Below are 24,925 nucleotides of genomic sequence, written 5' to 3' on the forward strand. Positions count from 1 at the left end.
AAGTGCTGACTACTGGGCTGGTGATACCCTCGGGGACGAAACGTCCACCAGCAGTGGCATCGACCCAGTTGTGTAAATAGTTATCAAAAGTACCAGGATTAACATACAGGTACATAAATATTACAATAATTTTAAATTAACACAATAGTACTGAATATTAAAAGTAAATTTCCAGTACTACATATTTTAGTACAGAAATAGTACCTATGCAAAAGTAGCTGTGTAATATTTATCATATGTTTTAGTATCAATACTTATCATAATCTTATTCAGATGGATTTCTCATATCTCCTTATTAACAGTAGCAAGTAGAGAATACTTGCAACATACTTCATGTAACATATATCATCTTTTTTCATTCATAAGCGAGACAACTCTAATATCAAAATATATTTATTCATTTGAAATGAATATAACAAATAATATAACTGTAAAATATATATCATATACTTTATATAAAACGTCTTCAACGTTTACAGTAATAAAATTAATATATATAAAAGTAATGGAACCGACAAACAAGGATAATGAATCTTTGATGATCTCTTATTAAGTAAAGCGTGCAAAATTAAAATGTTTATCAAGTGAATGCAAGTACTTTGCAGAATAAATGGCATATTTACAAGTAAGCTTTTAGAAAACTGAACAATGCATAAAAATCTATAAAAAATATTAATATCTCATTAACTTTGCAAAAAAGGACCAAAAAGCATGATTTGTATAGGATTTTTCAGCCAGAAGGAATGTGAACAGAAATGTTCATCTTATAAATCTATTTGTGATATATAATTTCATTCAGGAAGAAGCTATATTAGTAAACTAGTTTTCAAGCACCTGATACAAAAAAATATTAATGTTTTGTACACCCAGTGATACTATCTACGTGTGCTGCAAGAGTTATACAGCTGCTGTATTTCTTGGTTTCCACACATCCATATTTTAGTACATGTATTAAATAATATATTGGTGAGAAATTATGGCGGCTTTTTTTTTAACTTTTTTTCACAAAATTCATTCGTTAAATCCTAGTTTTATATAAATTTGTTCTATATTTGGCTATCAGTCATGGCACACGTTATTAAGTATAGCGCTTTCACAGTGTGTGCTTTGAACAATACAACTTTTATACTGAATGTTACTTATTAGATTCAAATAATATAAAATAAAAATTCAATGTTAAAGCTTCCATCCCTAAAGAACCTCAAGAACCGGGTATTTCTTTTATAACAATTCATTATGCGATATTAAAGCATCTACCCTTTATATAACACAGTTAACAGTAATCAAATAAAGCTATGTTGAAGTCTTAGCAAAAAATACAGCAATCTACATTACTATGACATTTTTAAAAATGACTAACAAAGATAAAAATGTGTGATTTGTGATTGTCAACTAAAAAGGTAAAACTAAACACTACACATCCATGCATATTTTTAAAAGTTTGTAGCAACTCGACAAGCAGCTATTATCGTCATTGCAGTTGGTAAGCAGAGATCAAGTTTTGATTGCTATGATGACATTCGTCCTCTCGTTTCATTCATTACCAATTTGCCTTCAATTCGTACTTATCAAAATAAAGTGTATCAATCAAACTCAATTCAGAAATGTCAGACTGAATTGCGAAAATTGTTTTCGGGAACAATTTCCTTGATCGTTTGTTAGCCTACTATAAAATGAGGATAATATGAGGATAATCATTACACTGTTCAAAATTTTAGTCCAGAAAAATGTGTACAGCTACTCACGTTCCACACTAAATGCATGCGTAATAGGACTCTTTTAACACGGAAAAGATCATTCTAAATGGTCTCGTGTCGAAGTATATATTATTTCTCATTCAAAACATTCGGGTTACATTTACAATATTAGAAAAGATATGAAGCAAGTTTTATTACGACAGCTATTTCCCGTTTTTTATATCATCAGACTAATTCAATAGAACAAAAATGTCGGCCAAAAACCACATAATTGCTATTAGTATCCTATACAAAGATTATTTGGGTAAAGGTGGTGGTGGAGGCGGAGGCGGAGGAGGGGGTGGGGCACGTTCCTGTGGAGGGTCATCGGGGTTTAAGTTTTGAGATCCTCTGGGACTATTAGGTTGTGATCTAGGAATTATTTCGGGAGGCGAAGCAGAAAAGTTTACAGCCCTATTTCTAGCGGAATCAGTGTCGTCATCGTCATCCACAGACGTCTCTGGCATTCGATGTCTCTCTTTAAGTTCTTCCAGTACTTGGGTAGAAAAAGCAGCTCGAGCGTGCTGTGTATTGCCCAAATTTGTCGGATTTCGAGCATTCATTGGTCTAGAATCATTGCTTTGTGGTTGTGTTGGAGGTAAAGGCGGTGGTGGTGGTACTCTCCTATCTGGTGCTGGTGTTGAGGTGCTTCTGCTTATATCATCTCCATCAAAGGGAGGAGTTGATGGTCTGTCAGAACGGGATGATATGGGTATGTCGTTTGGGGGAGTTTGTGGTCTTCTGATAAGTGAATGGCGTGGAGTTGGAACAGGCGTCTCGTTCGGAATGTCATTTGGAGGAGTAGATGGTCGCCTATAATCATCAGAGTTATATCTATCTGTTCTATATAGATCAGGTTTCGCAGTTGAAGATAAGCGATTCGATGATGATGGATAATCGTCTCTATTTGACATGTATGGTTTACTTGTTCTTGAGATACTTTGTCCTTTAGGAGGATATTGGATATCGTCGGATTTATATTTTTCAAGGTCGTGAATAACAGTTGTATGTCCAGAGTCAACAATATTCTGAAGTCTTTCTGACATTGATACACCAAGCGCCGAATGTGATGTAGATGGGTTTTCAATCGGCTCTTCAGAGGGTCTTATCACCGATGCATATGCATACTCAGATGGAATAGAACTTACAGGCTTTCGTTCTGGTCTTGGGGGCGTCGAATCTCGACGTAATGGTGGTGTTTGCTCTCGCCTTGGAGGCGGACTTGGATCTCGTCTAGGTGGCGGGCTTGGATCTCGTCTTCTTGGCGGACTTGGGTCTCTCCTTGGTGGTGGACTAGGTTCTCGCCAGACAGGAGATGATTCGCGCCGTCTTGGAGACATATCAATATGTTTACCGGGTGGTAATAATATAACGTCTCCGGGTTTTGCACTTGCGTCGGATGAAAAAGAAAACATTTCATCGATTTTAGCTGCTGTATCGCCTCCACTAGCTGAAGAATTCCTGCGATAACTTGATTTTGATACTTCTGTATATAAATCTTGGTGATCAGATGTTCTATATCTTTCAGGTGAAGGAGTTCGAGACCGTCTACGAGCGGGAGATTTTGACCGAGATTTGTGTCTTCGTTTTGGTTGTTCGGGGGATCTCGATCGGCTTCTTGATTTAGATCGTCGTTTGCCTCTTTTCTTTCTATTCTCCTCTTCTTGTATTTTCTAAAATGAATATATGAATTTATACAAAATAAGATCTTTTTTCAAATTCTACTTTTCCTGCTAAGGAAATCTGAAATGAATTCAGATAATAACTGACCTATTTCCTTTGGAAGATTTTGGTAAGGGAAAAAACTCTCCTCAGTATTAAAGACTGTTCCCAGTCTATGCAAACATTATGATAAGAGCATGCACGTAGGTGGTTCACATTTTGTATTGCATACTATAGTAATCTTTTAATTTGTCGTGCCCTTTTACAATATATATACGACATTCAAATTTTACAAAGACAAAATACTTTGCCAGATCTTCAACAATTCATCATACTTTTGTCAACTGCTTTAAGTAGTCAATGTAGCCGTTGTTTCTATACTTGGGATTTGTTTCCCATTGTAAAATATAAGTTAGCAACTAAGTCGGGTTTTTGAAAATGAACTTTACTGTAACAAGTTTGTGTGAAATTATTCAAAACTTATAAAAGGTAAACATGACTCGATAGTTGTTCTTCACTTATTTTGTATTCATGTGAGGTGTAAATTACTAGTATATAAAGATACCACAGTAGAAATGGATTAATGAAAGATTATCAAATTTAATTGTCGTACGGTTTGTCGAATTTCGTATGTCTATCGCTCAGCCAAATAATACTATTACAACAATACAAGTACAAACGATAACTTATGTATATTTAAGATCCAGTCAAGATATTGAACTATCTAGCATCATTAAGTTTCAAAATGTCGTGATTCTATTATGGATTCTTAAATCATTCGTGCTTACCTTTTCCTCATCACTGTCTATTTCTCTGAAAAAGTAAGGGAACACAGATTAAGAAATGCTGCTACTATTAACATAATATTACCTGTTACAGCTTAAAGAAAATAATTTTTATCTTTACTCTTACATTATCACTGTTTAACAGATATTAAATGGATAATGGACTGATGGGTGTATCAGTGGTAAAAAACTTCTATAGTAGAGCATTTGCATATAAGTACGAAACATACGTCTGGCGTACCACATTATAAGCCTGGTACTTTAAATGAGGTTTTACAACCATTCTTCCAATGGCTCTGCTGTTGACGTTTCGTCCCCAATGGTATCACCATTCCGCAGTAGTTTTTGTCTACATGAAATATCATTGGTATATTATTATTTTTTTAATTTAATAAAATATGAACCACGTTCAGGTTTTCTATTCCGTGTATAGTTTGCCTTATTCGTATTTGCCAAAAGGTTTTGGAATTTTATGTTATCAATGATCTTCAATTTCTTGATTATAATCTTATGCATTAATAGATCTACTTTTGATACTCTTAGTTGTTGCAGCGTCAATAATTCTCAGTTGTGTGCGGGTGCACATATTAATATGTTCTATAAAACAATCATGTTAACTGCTGTACCCCTATTTTTGACATGTTTACCTACTTTTTCTCTTTGATTTGTTCATACATTGTTGTTAATATGATGGAATTTTATTCGACTGTCATACAAGTGAGAGGTATGGCAAACTTTATAATAATACCCTGTTTAATCCGCCATTTTCTTGCCTGTACCAATTCAGGAATATGACAATTATGATCCATACGTTTTATGTGTTTGAGCTTTTGATTTTGTCTTTTGATTAGGGACTTTCCGTTTTGATTTTTTTCTTCGGAGTTCGGTATTTTTGTTATTTTACCTTTTTTCGATCAAACGGATTCAATACAAATTCTGTTTTCATGCTTTTTTCTACTTTGTGAGCAAAGCGTGGACGCATGGTCTGCTTTTTAAATTAGATAGTAATTGAAAAACTACTTGACTACTTCTAGTACTACTGCAAATTACTTTATATATGTACATATAACTGAACAGCTTGAGTTCGAATCCCACTGAGGGAACTATGAATGTGTGCTGCAAAATGTGTTTAAGCAACCTAACAATATACAGCAAACAATATTAAACAAGGATATACTATCTGCATGGTAACTAAACGTCAAGGTATTCGTCTATAACAAAAATCGGGAAAATGAACACAAAAACAAATGCAGAGTGGTTAATATTATAAGACAGTTTTACGCAAAAAAAAACCAATTATCGGTTTTATCTATTTTCTGAACCCTCCACCCTCAGTATTATAGTTGAGTCATAATAACAGTAGTATACTTGGTTGTCCTCACGAAGCTGTTTGATAACTTTGCCTCAAATATTATGACTTCTCAAAAACGAGGCACAAGAATTAGGGAAGCGATCGAATGAGTAGGAAAATTACACGCAGAAAATAGTAATATTTTTAGCATTTTTTTGGTAATTCTCATAACATTACGATGATCTTCGTAGAGTTTTCGGTTCCCTACACCCAATTATTGGGCAGTTTTGGCCGTTTTTATTCACAGCCTTGCCAATCATTTTTTCATTTATTCAGTACTTAGTCATTGCATTATATTGCATATATACTTAAGGGGGCTCCTGGGTATAAATCAATTTTTTTTTCTAATATAGGATTTCGCTATATTTTTTTTATAAATGAACTTTATCATATACTTAAAATAAAAATGAAATAAAACTAGAGGTTCTCAAGAGCCTGTGTCGCTCATCTTGGTCTACGTGCATATTAAACAATGGACACAGATAAATTCATGACATAATTGTGTTTTGGTGATGGTGATGTGTTTGTAGATCTTACTTTACTGAACATTCTTGTTGCTACAATTATCTCTATCTATGATGAACTTGGCCCAGTAATTACAGTGGAAAATATTTTCTAAAAATTTACAAAAATTTATGAAAAATGCTAAAAATTAACTATAAAGGGCAATAACTCCTTAAGGGGTCAATTGACTGTTTTGGTCATGAATAACTTATTTGTAGATCTTGTTTTGCTGTTTACAGTTTATCTCTATCTATAATAATATTCAAGATAATAACCAAAAACAGCAAAAATTCCCTAAAATTACCAATTCAGGGGCAGCAACCCAACAACGGGTTGTCGGATTCATCTGAAAATTTGAGGGCAGAAAGATCTTGACCTGATATACAATTTAACCACATGTCAGATTTGCTCTAAATGCTTTGGTTTTTTAGTTATAAGCCAAAAACTGCATTTTACCCCCTATGTTCTATTTTTAGCCATGGCGGCCATCTTGGTTAGTTGGTCGGGTCACGTCACATATTTTTTAAACTAGATACCCCGATGAAGAATTTTGTAAAAGTTAACGACGACGGACGACGGACGCCAAGTGATTGGAAAAGCTTACTTGGCCCTTCGGGCCAGGTGAGCTAAAAATGGCGTCACCGTTCATTTAAACTCACAATCTGCCTCAGGAAGAAGCATACATTTTTGTTAATGTCCTTTTTTTCTGTTGAACTAATAGGAGAAATAGAGGCAATGTTGAAATAAAAAAAATAACCTAATTACAGAAATCGCTTAAATTTTACAATTATTTAGTTTATGTACAGCTTATATGAAAACAATAATAAAAAATATAGGTCACCGATGAGTTAAAAAAGATATTTCAAATTTAATGCCAAAAAATGGCATTTTTGCACCAAAGGGAGATAATTTGGAGCTTTTTCAATGATATAAACATTTTAAAAGTCATCTGGGGCCAAACCGAATCGATTTTTTGGGTTGATTTTTTTTTACCATATCATAAAGTAATAACTAATAGTGTTATAAATAAAATTTGTAATGAACGTTCAATTTTTTGCTGAAATTTTTGTACCCACGAGCCACCTTAATTATGTAATCCAGTTTATGATATTTCTCTGAAAAAAACATTTATCACTTTTAGTTATTTAATTTCAGAGAATTTTTTTTTTAGTTTAATTACAAATGAAACTTCTTGTTCCGTCTATTTGTCGTAGATTTGTCCCTGTGCATGCTTCGTATGAATATTTAGGTCAGGTGAAAAATAATTTGTTAACTCAAAAATTAATATTTTTATATATGATATAGAAAATACATTTTTTCCCTTTTGTATTGGCTTACTACTGTATTATTAATATAAAAACACAGTAAATGTACAAACTATTCAATCTGAGCGAATATCTTAACAGGAATGTCATATTTAGAGACGTTATTAAGGATTTTTATAGAATATAAGCAAGCATAATATATATATTTACTGTTGTATAATGTGCAAAACGCTATAGATATTACAAAAGGTAAAGTGTCATCCTTCAGTTTGGGTAAAATTGAATATAAAAAAATGTTAGTTCAATATTTATTCTGAACTTGTGTGCATACTTATTAAAAAGTGAGAAGGTAGTTGTCTGAAAACACCTAGAAACATTTAAATATACAAGTATGTACATTATATGCTGTGTACATACTTATCTGTAAAAGCTTATTTTTTATCGTTAATTACATGCATGCTACATGAAGGTTTAGGAATTAGTTGGAATCGGATATCGCTTAATTATCACTTCGATAATTCATTCAATATAATAATAAACGATCCATTTGACGAGTTTATGTTATTATTGTTGAAAATGAATTATTAAAGTTAATATCAAGAGATATCAAAATCTAACTAGTTCCTAAAACTATTTCTCTTATGGTATTTTTTTCCGTAGGTTGCTTATGTTATTTTACAAGTCAATATCTAAGACGTATTTTTTTTCAGAAGAATACAGTTGAGAAATACTTGTCAAAAATGAAATCAATTCTTGAATTACGCTTCGAGGTTGTTAGAATAAATAACAAGTGTTGATTGATTGATTCTTGGTTGCTTAACGTCCAGTGACAAATATGTCATGAATGTTTAGGACGAAAACGAGTGTTGATATCAAGCAATTACTTTATTTTCTCGCCCTCATACAATTTCGTAAATGATACCGCGAAAACTGGGAAGTTGAACATGATGAATGTGGGCATTAGGCCCTCGTGCAGAAGAATATGAATTAAAGTAAATGACACGCTGCCATGGAAGAAAAGATATCCGTCCAGACCTTTGATGGTCATCTTAACCCTTGAAAATAGATATCGGATTGTAGTGTAAGCCAACCAAAATAACACATTTGTTATCGCTTGTTGATATCGCACTCCATTCAGTGGGATATAAACAACAGGTCACAACCATAAGAGAAATATTTAAAGCATGTAATATATTTCGAAGATAGTTTACGATATAATCCAATATGTACAGTATGTATATGCTTCTAGATATTTCATCGACTTACTTGATAACTATGTTTGATTGTCTATCAGGCAGAAAAGAACGGTGGTACCTCATTTTCCGCTCCCTCACTGTTGATCTGTTTGATCTTCTGTCCTCATCCGACTCATCATCGTCTGATTCATCCACGTACACTGTGAATTGAGGCGGGAAGAAGTACGGGTGCATCATTGGATCTGGATAACCATATGGTCCAGGATAACCTGGAGGAGGAGCACCTCTTCCTCTAGGTCCCATTGGGTATGGATATGGACCTCTTGGGCCTACAGATCCAATCGGGAACATCATTGGGGGACGACGACCACCACCACGTGTAAATACAATTCGTGCAGATCCTCCTCTCATTTGTCCGTTTACTGACCCATGTGGTGGACCCCTATGTGATCCGTGCGGTGTCCCAGCATGTGAACCATGTGGTGTGATATGTACTATCGGAACACCTCTATGTGAACCTAAATCAGTTGCATGTGGATGTCTTGGTCCATGTCTATGTTGTGGACGTGGTTGTGGGGGAGGCATATAAGGGTTGGGCTTTGGATAGCCATTAACAGCTGGTTTTGGTGCATGTCCATTGGCGAAATGTTCCTTTGGTGGACGTCCTTTTGGTTCTGCCTTCTTCCTCTTTTTTCTATAAATCAGATTTTTGACATTTTCATTATTTTCAGGGTTGTGTAAAAAAATATGTTAATGATATCTTGGATGTATAGGATATCCATAACAGATCTGGAGACGACACTGAGTTAGGAAATCGCAATTGTCCTTAGAGTCTTACGCGTAAGAAGATTAATTATAATACCAAGAAGGGCGGTCAAACGTTTACATATTCCTGTTCATTGTTTAGCATGTATACTAGAATGTCAAAGTATACTTTGCTTTAAATGCAAGATAGAAATATTCAACTTAACAATTCAAAATACGCAAGTCAGCATTCACTAAAAGAGTGGGTCATCATGTAATTTACTTTTCAAAGAACGATTCTGGATGTATGTATTGTTGGTTTTTTAAATCAATCGCTATACTTTTTTTATGTAGCAAGAATATAAGTTTAGTGATACCATTTTAATTTCTGAAAGCATTTTATGAGCTTTAGAATCATATTCAAAACAGTGTGGCTGTGGCCATTGATTGTCGACCTAAATTATCCCATTGACTGGGGCAGATTATGTGAACGTTTGTCTGTAACGACTGCTGCTCACTATGTACTTGTTAAAGACACTGAAACTGTGGTGTCACAAAAGGTTCTCAACACCTAAATGAAGAAATTAGAAAAACTAATCAGGAATAACACGATGTTTTGATTTATATCAATAATATAAATCAAAACATAAAGTTATTCTTGATTAATTTTTCGAATTATTTTAATATTAAAGGCGTTAAGAACCTTTGGTGACCCCACAGTTTAAATTCTATAATAAGTAAGTAGTGAGCAGTTGTCGTTACAGACACACGTTCACATAATCTGCCCCAGTCAATGGGATCATTTAAGGTTGTCAATCAATGGCCACAGCTACACTGTTTTGAATATGATTCTATTTCGAATATCTGTAATACGATTTCCTTGCTGCCTGCCTAAAATTTTGTATTTGCATTTGTAAAAGATTCCCGAAATTCCATAAAGGTTTATGAAAGTTTATTGATGTTTTAAAAACTTTGACTTTATAGACTGTATCCTCTATCTACCTAAAAAAAACTAGATGCCTGGCTTTGCAATAATATGATACAGTGCAACAAGAATATTCAAGTTGATTGGAAACTTGTCCGAGCCAAATTATAGTCTTGCCTTGGCAGGCGTTTTGTCTATGATCCGATAATCTATGACAATTATCCACAGGCACTTGTCTCAGAATTTTTTCCCTATAACTTAATAGTACATGTTAGAATTGTTTTTCCCTATATATGCCTTAATATAACATGTTAATGTTATATTAAGGTATATATGGAAAAAAATTCTGAGACAAGTGCAAATATCACGAAATGACAAAAAAAGAGCTAATACTTATTCAGGGGGCATCACGTGTAATTAGTTGATGACGATTTCATCTTATTTTGTTGATCCTTTTTGCTGCATTTTACAGTTTCGTTCTAGCTACAGAAGTTCCATATAAAACGCTTGGCTGATGTTGTAGACCTTACTATTGCTCATTTATACAGTATTTTTCATAATCTACTTTAGTTTTTAAACAAGAGGCTCTAAAGCTAACTCTCTAGAATAATGTCATTCAAGGCAATCTTCTATTTTATACAGTTGTCAAGATAATAGGAAAATCGACTCGCCAGATTGGTTCGAAGCACAAAAACATCTAATATATCATGTTGTCATGAATAATTCCATTTTTAGTAGACGAAAAGGTTGATTAGGATGTTATAGCTTGATCATTTAAAATTATACTTATAGAAATGTTTCGTAGACTTTCGTGAATCGTTTTGATACAGTTATAGGTTATTCAAATACATAAAATTTGTATTCTAATGTTGAATTAAGGACGGTTACGTTTAGCCTGTGCGACTTTCTTAGCAGCCAAGACAAAAAATTAAAACAATGAAACAACAAAGGATTAGTCTTTAAAACACCTGACCATGGCTGACAGGGTTGTGATTTGTAATGTATTCGTTTTTATTCTGTAGCTAGTCACCACTTCAGTTTAATCATGTATATCTATTTAGTCATTTTATAAAATTTACTGTTTGCAAAACTATGTATCAGTGTATTCTTGATAATAATGATGTTTTGTCCCAGGAGGATTACCCTGGCCTCACAACTTTTTGGAACTTTTGGTCCTCGGCGATCTTCAACTTTGTAATTGTTATGGCTTTCAAACTTTTTACATCCTAGCATAGTTTTGTGTGGACGTAGCGCGCGTCTGGCGTATAAAAATAATTTTTAACCTGTTACCTTTTGATGGCTGTTATTCGTGTGTTTCTCTGTCGTATATTTTCTCCCATTTATCTGTTTATTTATTGTAACCCTGTCGTGTAATGTTGTCATTTTAATGTTATAATTAACACTGTCATTAAAGCGGGAGGTTTGGTATGCCACAAAACCATGTTCAACCCACCATTTTTTCATAAAATGCCCTGTACCAAGTCAGGAAAATGGCCATTGTTACATTATAGTTCGTTTCTGTGTGTGTTACATTTCGCTGTTATGTCTCTGTTGTGTCGTAGTTCTCTTACATTTGATACATTTCCCTCCGTTATAGTTTGTAACCCGGATAGGTTTTTTCTCTATCGATTTATGAATTTTAAACAGCGGTATACTACTGTTGCCTTTATTTAAATGTACAAATGATATTTAAACAATAAATTACTTGAAATTGACTTTAAAAGGCATATACTATAGATCTATGTAAAAGATAGTAATTAAAACGAGAAAATAAATATCCTTAGATACTTACCGTAAATAAAATATTATAATAGGAACTCCAACGACCAGTATAATGAGTATCAGACCGGAAATGACGCCTGCAGCTACCACACCAACATCTGTGTCAGACAAAGCACCAGTGCCTGTAAGAGAGTATAGTCATATATACAAATACAGAATAGAATACTTGCCATCACAAGTGATCAGTTTATGCATTGAAACTTTTTAAAGCCCTTTTTGCTTAAATTGGTTAGACTACAAATAAAATACAATTATGAGTTATTTTGGATGGACGGATGAATTTGTGTTTATTTGTGGGTCAATGTTTCGGACCCACGATCATGGTACCAACGCACGCAACCATCAATTCAGCTAATAAGTAATTACTATCTTGATAAACTAAATGACTGAGTGTGAGCAGCGTAGCTATATATGGTGTATTTCTAAGTCTCTAATAAAAGCTCCGAAGGCGTCATCCACATACAAGTATATTCCTTGACTATAGTATTTTGTATAATTTGTGTAATGAAAAAAACATAGTCTCTCGGTCTCCTGGAGAGAACTTGCCTTGTGTATGTGATCGATCAATGGTCAGTTAAAACAATGACTGTATAACTGGTTTTGCAGTAGTTTTTATCAAGAACAAAATCTGGTTAACTCCAGGTTTCGACAAATGTATCCAAGTTAACTTGTTATGATTACATGATACGTGTCTTATGGGCTAGATTGGTAAAAAAACAGGTTCGACTAGTACAAATTATAAAAGCATGATTCAAAGCCATTATTACAAAAAAAAATGTATCCTTCTTACAAATGAATAGTTCAAGCTTACTGCAGTCTGCAATATTACATTTGGTCTTCTTACTTTTACATATATCTAATAATATTTGTAATAATTACAGGTAACATTTGAGATTTACATCAGACGAATAACATTTCATTTGACAGTTTATGTAATAGTGTCGTAATAGAATTGTAAACTTGTATAACACCATTGTCATATTCATCTGTGGGAAAAGAGTCATTTGGTCTATTATACGCAAGGGGCGACACGTTGATTTCGGGAGGGAGAGGGAATAAAAAGGAATAACTTGGCCTGGTATGCACTGAAAATAAATATCAGTTGTGACAGGGGAGAAAATTAGCATACGTACCAAAAAATGAAAATCAATACAGAAAAAAAAAGTCATCGTGCCCAACCCCCAGATTTGTTTGTATCTCTTTTCGCAATTCAGTCATGGCTTAGAGGAAGTCTTTGGGTATTGAACTAGAAAGTTGTAACCATCATACTATTGGCATATAACTAAAAACTGATATTTATAGCAGACATCTAGAGGTTATTATACAGTTTGCAATGATAGACAACTAACTACCTACGCATAATAACAGGTTCTTAGGCTCACTCCAGAAAATCAACTATATTTATTTGAACTGCTCAACAGAACTCTATACAGAAAAGCAGACAGAACACTAACACGAAAAAGTTATTGTATCAAATAATCGTTAAATTCAGTTATTATTTATATAACATATTTGAACAACACAAGATTTAAATACCCGGTTATGTATACAATATTATTTCATTTCAGGTTTTTTAAATAGGGAAATCTCCATTATATCATCTTACTTCAGCTTGTTTTATATTAAAATACAAAGAAGTAAAATAGAGCACAACGTTTGCCACGTAAGGTTTTTTGATGGTTGAGTGGTTTGGGGTATACCTTTAGCTTAGATATCACTACTACGGTATATGGAATTTGTCAGTGTCTTTATCTCAGACATTACCACTGCGGTATATTTCTTTGAAGTGTCTGGTCAATACCTCAGATATCATCACTACGGTACACAGGTTTGAATTGTCTGGTTTAACAACTCGGATATCATCACTAAGGTACACATGTACCAATTGTCTGGGTCAATACATCATATATCATCACTACGGTACACATGTCCGAAATTTCTGGGTCAATACATCAGAAATCACTATGAGGTATGCAGGATCGGTTTTTTTTTCATGGGTTTTTACCTCGTCATCATCAAAAAAGGTATACAGGTTCGAGTTGTCAGGTTCTTGTCCTCAAATATCATCACTCCGCTTGACGACTTCGAATTGTCTGGGTTTACACCTCGGACATCATTACTACAGTAAATGTGTTTGTGTTGCTTTAAAATAAATCTTTGTGATCATCACTGCTGTATACAAGTTCGAGTTGCAGGTTCCACAGAGATCAACACTAATTTAAGGTAAACGGGTTCAAGTTGTGTGTGTATACCTGAACTAACACCAATACGTCATACTCCTTTATAGATCTGTGGGTTTATACCTCAGAAATTACCAATACGGTATACGAGTTCGATTCATATGGATCTATTAAATACAAGAAACTACTACTACGGTATTTATAAGAGTTGGTATCGGTGTTTTTTTCCTAAGTAATCGTCACTTAGGTACACGATGAAGATGTGTTTGCGTTGTGTCGGTTTATACCTCTGAAATCAACGGTTCAGTATATGAACACGATTTGTCTTAAGTTTTATACCGCAGATATCATCACTACAGCAGAATACACGGGTTCAAATTGTCTAGGTCAACATTGCAGATAACTATAGTGTCAATTGCGCACATATTTTAAAGCTTATCGCATTTTTCAAATACATCATGATGAACTACATGAATGAAAACTATAGATACTAAATGTTTTGCTCCCAAAATAGACTGTCTGTGTTGGGATAAGTATCCTATACATGTCCATAAATATATTACCATAATTTTTTACTTAAAAATTAAAAGAATCTCCATTTCTTCCCTTCACTAGAATGAAACTAATGATCCTTTTCCCCATTCGTTATTTTGTTGTTATTCCTTGAGTTGGTTTTTTTTGTGTGATATTTTGTGTGTTTTTAATGTCTGGAAAGCCCTTACAAATACTTCACGTCTTAATTTCCCATCTCATTTATGTCAATAAGAAGATGTGTCTATGGGTCATTTTAGATTTAATCTTTTTCACTGTACATGATTCAGTGATTATTACAGTGGACACGGTGTTCTTTGTCATAGTCGATTGTATGCTTATTTGCCAATGTAAAAGTTTCTGCCTACACTGTTTAATGAACACAAAAGACACAAAGCGAGGCGTGTTCCTGGTTCTTCAATTACAATTGGTCATGATTTATATTTAAATGTGTATTTAACATGATTTTATATTTAAATGAGTATTCATCTACTTACACTGCTCCTTATTAAAGTTAAAACTTTATGGTTGGATTAACTTATTACTTCAAAATATTTGTACTATAGAAATATATGTACACATATATATTGAAATATTTTCAACAATTTAATTCGGGATTTTAATCGTATAGAAATAAAATCTACCCGTGTATTAATTGTGCTCTTATGTTTACATAACCAAAATTTAACATTGGGGTAGATTTCTATTATTTCCACAATGCCAGCACATAATACTAGTAAAACAAAGTAACCACAATGAAGCAGGCAGAGTTAACATGTCATATTAAATTTTTCAATGTATATGTACAAAAGTAAAGAAGAGCTAAGTTATCATGACCTTACCGAGAAGAAATATTACCACGACTTAGCTTATTATAACGTTAAAATTAAGTGCATTCATCATCGCCGAACTTTCTTCATCGTGTTTATGTGTGACACAGTGCGATGATAGAATTAACATAACACAGCCTTCTCCCATTTATATTGAAAAACATTTTCTACTTCACATAAAAATATCCATACAGAAGATAAACATAAAACAGTTCCCAAGAAATAACATGATGTTTCTTTGTTAAATATTGCACATTTATCACATCCCATCAAATCCTGACATAAACAAGACAAATCACAGCAACCACGACACAACTATCTCATGTGCAAATAAGACAACCACAGCTTAACTATCCATAAAGAAAAGGAAAAAAAAGAAAAAGCACAGCTCCAACGGTCTAACTGGTGGTCTGAATGCGGTTAACATAATACCGTAGAGAATAAAGGATAAACGATTTAAGAATAGAGAATAATGGATGGATAATAGATTAAAGAATAGGGAATGAAGATGTGCTAGACTATAAACAATGACAAGCACAGAATACAAGTTGTAGACAAAAAAGCGTAATATATTACAGAATACAGTATGGAAACTCCCATCCAGACCATCCTTACTATCTCCTATAATTAAGACAAACCAGTACAATTGTCCCTAGCATGAATATAGATTGGACAAGTTGAGCTAATATCTAATATATGCATGTAACCATAAGAATAAGCACAGTAGACGTAAGCTTTTCTTTACATGAATTAAACAGAGCACAGGGAACCGTGATAAGCTTTCCTTTGAAGACACAAGACAAAGCACAGGGAACATAAGCTTTCCTTTGAAGACATAAGAAAAAGGACAGGGAACATAAGCTTTCCTTTGAAGACATAAGAAAAAGGACAGGGAACATAAGCTTTCCTTTGAAGACATAAGAAAAAGGACAGGGAACATAAGCTTTCCTTTGAAGACACAAGACAAAGCACAGGGAACATAAGCTTTCCTTTGAAGACCGAAGAAAAAGGACAGGGAACATAAGATTTCATTTGAAGACACAAGACAAAGCACAGGGAACATAAGCTTTTCTTTGAAGACCGAAGAAAAAGCACAGGGAACATAAGATTTCATTTGCAGGCATAGGACAAAGCACAGGGAGCATACGAAATCCTTTGCAGACATAAGACAAAGCACAGGGAGCATACGAGATCCTTTGCAGACATAAGACAAAGCACAGGGAACATAAGCTTTCTTTCGCAGATATAAGACAAAGCACATGCAAGAAACATAAGATTTCCTTTGCAGACATAAGACAAAGCACGTAGAAAATAAGCTTTTTTTACAGAAATAAGACCAAGTACAGTGAAAATATATGCTTTCCTTAACAGAAATAAGAAAGAGCACAGGGAACATAAACTTTCCTTTTCAGACATAAGACAAGGCACATGCAGGAAACATAACTTTGCTTTACAGAAATAAGGCAAAGCATGTAGTGAACATAAACTTTCCTAAAAGATATCAAGGAACATGAGCTTTAGTTCACAGGCATTAGACAAAGCATAGGGAACATAAGCTATATCCTTTACAGAAATAACACAAAAACAAAACTATCCTTTATATATGAATGTTGATAAGATGGACAGAGTACCACACATTACAATATACATATTATGATACTCAATGTGTTTGTGCTATGAATGAAATCTTATCATTCCACCTAACTCACCAAAACAAAAACAATACATACCATTTCTATACGTACATATATAGTTTACCTATAGGTGTACATTCTCCTCAGTTGATATGTATGATTTATTTAATAATGTTCCATTTACAAATATTGTTGCTTTTTTAAAAGAAATTGGAATTTATTATAAAATATAAAAATGTTATTATATTTAAATCGATTTTAATTTTATTACGTTATTTTACTGTTGGTTTTTATTTGTATATAATCAATTTGCTTTAGTCAAGAATTTTAGTGTATTGAAGGACCTTTTGTCTTATTTTAAAAATATGCTTTAAATTGTAAAAATATTCGAATTAGCTCTCGCCGCGATATAGCCTTTTTGTGCTAATGCGGCGTAAAGCAACCAACAATCAATCAATCAATCCTCAGTTGACAAACACTTTTTAGTACAGTTTTAAAACAATTTCGGATGATACGAGCGAATATTCACCCTTAATTTGTGTCACTTTTATGAAAATTAATGTGATCTATACACCCGATGTCATCCTCTTTCCCTTTTCAATGAAATAGACCATATATAGGTCTTTGTAAATAAGTCATGGTCATTTTGCAGTCCAGTTTTTTTGAAAATCAACTTTAAGCATCCTATTATCAAATGCATGCATGCTTCATAGACAAATAGATAAGCAGTTCATAAACAACTGAATGGATATACTAGTAGTGCGACCAAGAAATCATTACCATTAAGTATTTACCACAACCATGTCTGAAAGTTACACATGTTCTTTTTTAAATGATTTTTTAGTTATTGATTGTGTTTTGTAAAACTTTGAATAATAGGTATAACCGTTCGGTGACTTATGCCACACCCTTCTATAAGACCGGGTATCTCAAACACACACATGGTCACCCCATTAAAGTATCGATTCTCACATATTGATTGGTAATTATTTATTTATTATAACTAACACAGCAAAGCTTTGTTACTGCTTTGTTATTTATATGTAAAATCAATTATTTTATTTCATCACGTCCCAAGATGTCTGATTATTAACCTTACCTGACAGGTGAGAATCAACGGATTATTTTCCTAAATATATTCAAGAATTAAACACGACAAGTTTATTCCTGATGTTGTTAAAATCGTCAACTTACCCGGTATAAGGCAAAAGATGCTGATTATCGGTAGGTACAGTATCATCTTTTCCCCGAAAATCCAGTTTTATGGAACTAGGAAGTTTGATCATTATTTCCCATGATTAAAATAGCACAATTCGACACCGTCTGTCCTTCATTCTGTATAGTACACTTTAAACAGTTTAATGTTAAGCTTTCATGCACCGATGGTTACTCTAAATAGTATGAATAACTTTAGTACTGCAATTCAGGTGTTTCTCTCGGGACACCGAAGATCACCGAAATGTCCCGATGGTTTTATGATCAATTAGTTATATATGTTTGTCACCTAAATTGCTATCTTGTAATATTGAAATAATCATAACACATCTGTTGTGTGAACGAACAGCATGTTTATTTTAGTTGGGAAATTCTCGAAATGCGGTTCACAATTTCGCTTTTTGAAGATAACGAGGCATTTATCACAGGTGTTTGGGTAGTCGACCCCCACCCCCCTCTTTTCTATTTCTAAATATCAGTTGGTGTTTTTATAGAACAGATTCTATCATATTTTTATTTATTTACACGTATTTAATGTGATCTTGTTAGTATCAATAGGATGTATTAAAAAAAAGAAAATGCAGTAGTTGGTGAATTTAGAAGATCAGCTGATAGTTTTATCCTTCCGTTATTGCTTTAAACTGGAAGTTGTAACAGTAATGCTGCATCTGTAAGATTTAAGAACTATTTGCACCTCCCCTAATTATACATTTGGTATGAGACAACAAAATAATAGAGTACCATTCGGTTAACAACGACTCAGTCCGACGATCAATGTTGGTTTTATGTTACTTTGGAGAAAAGTCCGTTGGTTCAATTCAATTCTTTATTTACACTCAGACACAAAATATGTGTTACATGAGGACAAATTACAAATCAAATAGAATAAATGAAAGAATTGACAGGTACTATTAACAAAAGTGTAATTTTTAAAGACAATAAAACTTGTAAGATACATGCATCTTTCTAATTGAAGGTAGATAGCTTCTTGGTAAATATAGCTAGATTATACAATAACTGACACAGACAGTGACACAATGACAGCATATTTTGCATTTTCAGCACAGATGAGTATGTTGTATAATATTTCGGTATATATTTCTTCCGAAGTTCAGTAATAGTACTATTATTACATACATATAAATAATGATATTCATCACCAATACATGATTCATTACATGAGGTACATATGCGATCTGTTCTAGCGATGTTGTACCATCTGCCAGTTTCCATAGGAATTTTTAAGTTACTTGTTGTCAGTTTTGAAATCCAGATTCTTTTATCCTCTGGAAGACGTAATAGATAATTTTTCAGACCAAACTGAGATTTAAGTAACTTATAATATTCGCCACGAGACGAGTTATCGATATTACTGAACCACTTTTGAAGAAACTGATCTTGAAGAATCTGTTTTATAACGGGTTTGAAAGTTGAATAATCAATGTCTTGGTTGAAAAACATATAACCTAATCCTGAGTTGTCAAATATAGATTTTACAAATGACACCCATTTAAATTCACAAATATTATCAGCATGTAATTTGAAAATAAGCTTATACATAGAACTACTAAGTTTGTTTTCATTTTTAGCAATTCTGCTCCAAAACGATAACATTCTTAATTTTACTTTAATTTCTACTAGTAGTGGAAACCTTCATAATTCTTCATATACCATAACATTTGGAGTACTTGATCTCACATTTAAAATTCTCTTGCAAAATTGTAGATGAACTTTTTCAATTATATCAATGTTTTCAAATCCCCATATTTCTGATCCATACAATAAAATAGGTTCGACAAGATAATCGAACAATTTAAGTTGTAAGTCAACAGGTAAATGTAAATTTCTAATCTTTGTATAAACAGCAAACTGCTTTTTGCGACTGTTCTACAAGCTTTTTCTTTGCACAAACAAATGACCCATTATAATTAAGCAAAAGACCAAGATATGTATAGCTATCTACAATTTCAAGAGACGTACCATCAAGTTTAAAATCATAATCCATTTTCGTTTTTCTTTTGCTAAAAACCATCACTTTAGTTTTACCAATATTCACACTAAATTTCCACATTTTACAATAGTTTTCAAAAACTTTGAGAGCATTTTGCATTTCATCATAATTATCAGCAGAAATAACAGTGTCATCTGCAATCAACAAAACGAAAATTTCTAAAAATACATGTAATTCATTATAACATTTTTCTTTAATTAATTCTAGAGGTAAAACGTGAAGTTCTCTCAAGTAATCTTATAAGTCATTTAAGAATATGGAAAATAAAAAAGGGGAAAGATTTTCACCCTGACGAACTCCAATCATACAAGGGAAGAAATCTGATTTCGTATTGTTGTATTGAACACATGATTTGATATTAGTATACATATTATATATAATTTGGAAACATTTTCCTTTTATCTGGCTTTTTTGTAATTTTAACCAAATTACAGTTCTCCAAATGGTATCAAAAGCCTTTCTAAAATCTATGAATGTACACAACATTTTTTTACCAAAGGACAAATACAATCACAATGAAACAATTACATGTATGACAAATATATTGTCTGTAGTTGAATGCCCTTTCCTAAAACAGGCTTGATTTTTAGAGATCAATTCCAGTTCATTAGAAAAGAAATTCAGTCTTTCGTTTATAATCGAAGTGAAAAGTTTACCCAGACAACTAATGAGTGTTATATATATATGTTATTGCTCAAAAATTGTCAGGATCTTGTGGATTTCCTTTATTCTTAAACACCGGCTTATACCATGGAGCCAACTATCTTGGATAATACCTGTGTCTAGCACAATGTTAAAAAGTTTACAATACATTGAGATAAACTCATGTGGGGTGTTTTTAAGATATTCGTTTAGAATACTGTCAATCCCAGGTGCTTTACTATTTTTCAATTTTTTAATAGCTTCAGCAACTTCTGTCTGGGTTATAATCCCATTTAATATTTCATATATAAGATTGTCTTGAATGACAGCATCTATATCGATAGTAATATCCCCAGGTTTCATATCGTCTTGCATTTCATCCGCCGAATTATCAGAGTTAAGATTTTTGGTCAAGTAGACTAAGCGTCCATTTATAGTAATTTGTTAAAAGGTGCTGTAAATTTGTAGAGTCTTATAATTCTCTGGTATTTATATTGTTTTGCTCACCCAAGAGTACTTTGTCATTCCTCCATGCCACTGGGATGACATTCTGGTTCTGGTCCTTCAAATCCATCAGATTTTTGTTGATGGCTGAATAACTCAGTCTAATGAGATTGTGAAAGATCACACATGATTTTTCTGTATGTCTCTGGTTCGTGGTCAACAGCAACACTCAGAACTTTAGTGCCAGAAAACCAAAGGGTTTCTGCACTACACGCCTGGCCCTTCAGAGTCTGTAGTTTAAAAATATTTTCTCATGGTGTTCATTTTTTTTCTGCTAGAAAACGGGTTCATCGATCATTTTTATTACCAAATGAATTACTAGTATCCCCTTTTGTGTATATATAGTATGGAACAGGAACGTCATCACCAGGTATAGTGACTTCTTTTAAGGAAGATTGAATACCCAGTATGTTTTTCAGACTTTCAAGGCCTTTCTTCAGTTCTGACCTATTGTAGATACTGGCATCTTTCCTGGAACCATCAGAGCCAACATCAATCAAGTGAAACTTGTAGTCTGCTTCGATCAGGGTCTTAAGAACAATGAGGAAAAGACACTTTCACAATTAGTTCCTGTAGACAGAGCCAGTTTTCCAAGGATAGGTGACCGCAACATACTTGCCATAAAGAAGCACCAAAGCAGTGTGAAAATTTCCATTTTTTTCTCAAACTGCTCACAATGGTGGTCCACTCCGCAGCTGTAGTAGCACACTGGATCACCTCAACCGCAAATTCGTATTTGATAGCATCGCAGACATCACGAAGATAACACGATTTGACAAGATTCCCTCAAGATGGCCTTAAAAGGGGAACATGAAAATAAACCTTCGCAAGGTTTTTATCGCTGACGAAGTTGCTGCCGGTACCTGAAAACTAAATAGATGGTCATACAATGGATAAGTTACCATCACGAATACCCCAATATTTTACGGTCGCACCCGAATTTGAACATTTCCTCTACGTGTGTTCCTCTGGTGTCAATTTCGGAAGTGTGCCGCCTGCATTACAGACACGCTGAAAAATATAGAACAGAAATCGATTTATAAGAAGCTGAAACGGTTGTGTGTTGTATATCTGTGCCACAACATTATATTTAAAGGTGATTGATTGTTTTTATAATATGTTTACTGAACCCAGCCACGTGCACATTATGTATATGTGCCTGTCCAAGGCAGGAGCCTGTTCACCTCAGAGATTGTCATAATTATGTTGCTATATATTTTATTTGTTTTTGTTTCTTGCTTTGTACATTAATCAGATCGTTAGTTTTCTTGTTTTCTTGTTTGAATTTGACTTTTCGGGGCAATGTATAGCTTGCTATGCAGTGTGGGTTTTGCTCGTTGTTGAAAGTCGTACGGTGGCCTTTAGTTTATTACTTATACATCATTTGGTCTCTGGTGGATAGTTGTCTCATTGCCAATCGTATCGCATATTTTTTCCAAGATACTGGTAGGCATTAATGTCCTCCCTGATTAACTGTGTTGAGCCCTGACAGACTTCCGTAGCCTACCACTATTTTAATAGTGCATTTTCGTTTTGGTTTGAAGTAGCCCAGAAGATTTTTTTTTTCATATAGTAAACACCCTATTTTGCTTAATGCGACAATCAAAACGCATACAAAATATGTTTATTTATAAATCAGCGATATCAGTGCAGTTTACATATATATGTTTTGTATCCTGATTTGTACAGGGTTTTTGTATAAACTATCAGTATTTTGACAAACACCTTCTTCTTCCAGGTGATACACGTACATATATATATATGTTTTTTTTCTTCTAAACCAAAAAAGTGTGCTTATTTTACAAACTACTGATAACTTGTACACAAAATGTATACAGGTACTAGTATTCATGGTATAATTCTAAACTAAAAAAAATACTGTGGATTCATTTATTTTGGAGAGTACCAATTGTTGTGGATTTATGCCATCTTACATAATTGTGGATATTAAAAATCGTAGTTTTGGCAAAGTCTGCATACATTTCTTTGGAAAATTTGTAATTCGTTGAACATCTAAATTCGTGGTACTGCTATACCAACGAAATCCATGAAAGTTGGTATCCAAAGAATGTAAATGAAAAAAATATAAATAACAAGGCCAGTTTTCCCAGGGTAATAAAGAAAATAAGGATTTTACAGAAAATAATAATGATAAAAAAATATCCTATGTAGAAGTCATAGCAATATACGGTATACCTTCATTAATACTAGGTCAAGTTCAATAGTTCGTATATAACTTTTATATATAAAGTTTACGTTTTACGTTAACATAACCCATTATTAATCAAAGTACGGTATTTTTACTTATAAATGTAATCCAACAAAAGATTTTAATAGATCATGGCCATGAACAGTCATAGCACTATCAATAGCATACTTTATTGCCTTCTATAATTGTTCTTGTTGCAACATCAATGGCATGGAAGAACTAAATTTAGTGGCACTTTCAAATGGAGAAACAAACGTTGTGAGGCAAGCATGGAATTTTGTGCGACTGGCATACAAGTGAAAGGTTAAGCTAGCTATAAAGCCAGTTTCAGTCCAGAATTTTCTACTCAAGAAAAATCCTGTACCATTTAGTCAGGATTATGAAAGTTGTTAATTTAAACATATTTATTTATAGTGGACTGGGAAACAAGTTTTGCAACTTATATCAATCCCTTTCCACTTTGAGGGTGCGAGTGCTGCCTTGTTGCGGTATTAGCCTGCTCTTTTTCGAAATCTACAAGGGTGGTGTCTTTTACGTGCAAGAGATATGGCTCGCTCTTAACACGGGTCAGCCATTTATCGTCCCCTTCCGACGGACTATCATCGTTTCCTCAAGACCTTACTCGCAAATGGTGTCAAGGGCGGAGAGCCGAAAATTCAGTCCCTGAAATTTTCATCCCGTAACGGGAATCGAACCAGGAATCTTTGTGTTAGTAGTCAGATGCACTAACCACTATACCACGGCTCTCTATTCGTATGATGTGTTCAAGTTTAGCTTTTGCGTTTACCATTTAAAATCGGACTTTTTGTTTTGAATACGAATACACAAAAATTGACCATAGCACAATAACACAATGACGGGATGTATAAGTACCGAGTCACGTCAAATGGATATTACCAAAAATTGACTATAAATAGTAAAAGTGTGTATGGTGTTGTTGAAGTTGGTTTGTATTCCAATGGTCCTTGTGCCTAGAAGTAGAATATGCAGTTTGATTTATCTCTGTCGCGGGTAGATCGACCCGCAATAAGATTGGGACAACTCGTCTATTGTATTTTCAGGGATTACTTAAACTTGTATGAATACAAAGTGACTGACAATATTTTTTGGCAAAAAGTAAAATAAAAAAACCTCCTAGGAACATTCATGAAAGTAGGTATTCCAAGAATATTAATGAATCCACAGTATTAATCTTGTTTAAAAAATAAAATGCCTACGC

At 33.5% G+C, this 24,925-nt stretch overlaps 1 protein-coding gene across 2 annotated transcripts; it reads right to left on the bottom strand.

Annotated features, from left to right (window-relative positions):
- Positions 1-377: 377 nt before the first annotated feature.
- On the bottom strand, positions 378-18,571 carry LOC139487824 (serine/arginine repetitive matrix protein 1-like). 2 transcript variants are annotated; one of them, XM_071272973.1, is made up of 5 exons: positions 18,320-18,571; positions 11,961-12,072; positions 8,618-9,193; positions 4,187-4,211; positions 378-3,409 (listed from the first exon to the last, which is right to left on the bottom strand). In XM_071272973.1, the coding sequence occupies exons 1-5, from the start codon at positions 18,363-18,365 to the stop codon at positions 1,994-1,996; spliced, it is 2,175 nt and encodes a 724-aa protein (XP_071129074.1). In that variant the 5' UTR covers positions 18,366-18,571; the 3' UTR covers positions 378-1,993. The 2 variants fall into 2 exon arrangements, with proteins under 2 accessions (XP_071129074.1, XP_071129073.1); XM_071272972.1 differs by having other exon boundaries at positions 8,570-9,193.
- Positions 18,572-24,925: the final 6,354 nt, after the last annotated feature.

Source organism: Mytilus edulis, chromosome 9, assembly GCF_963676685.1.
Source record: "Mytilus edulis chromosome 9, xbMytEdul2.2, whole genome shotgun sequence".
Classification (NCBI taxonomy): domain Eukaryota; kingdom Metazoa; phylum Mollusca; class Bivalvia; order Mytilida; family Mytilidae; genus Mytilus; species Mytilus edulis.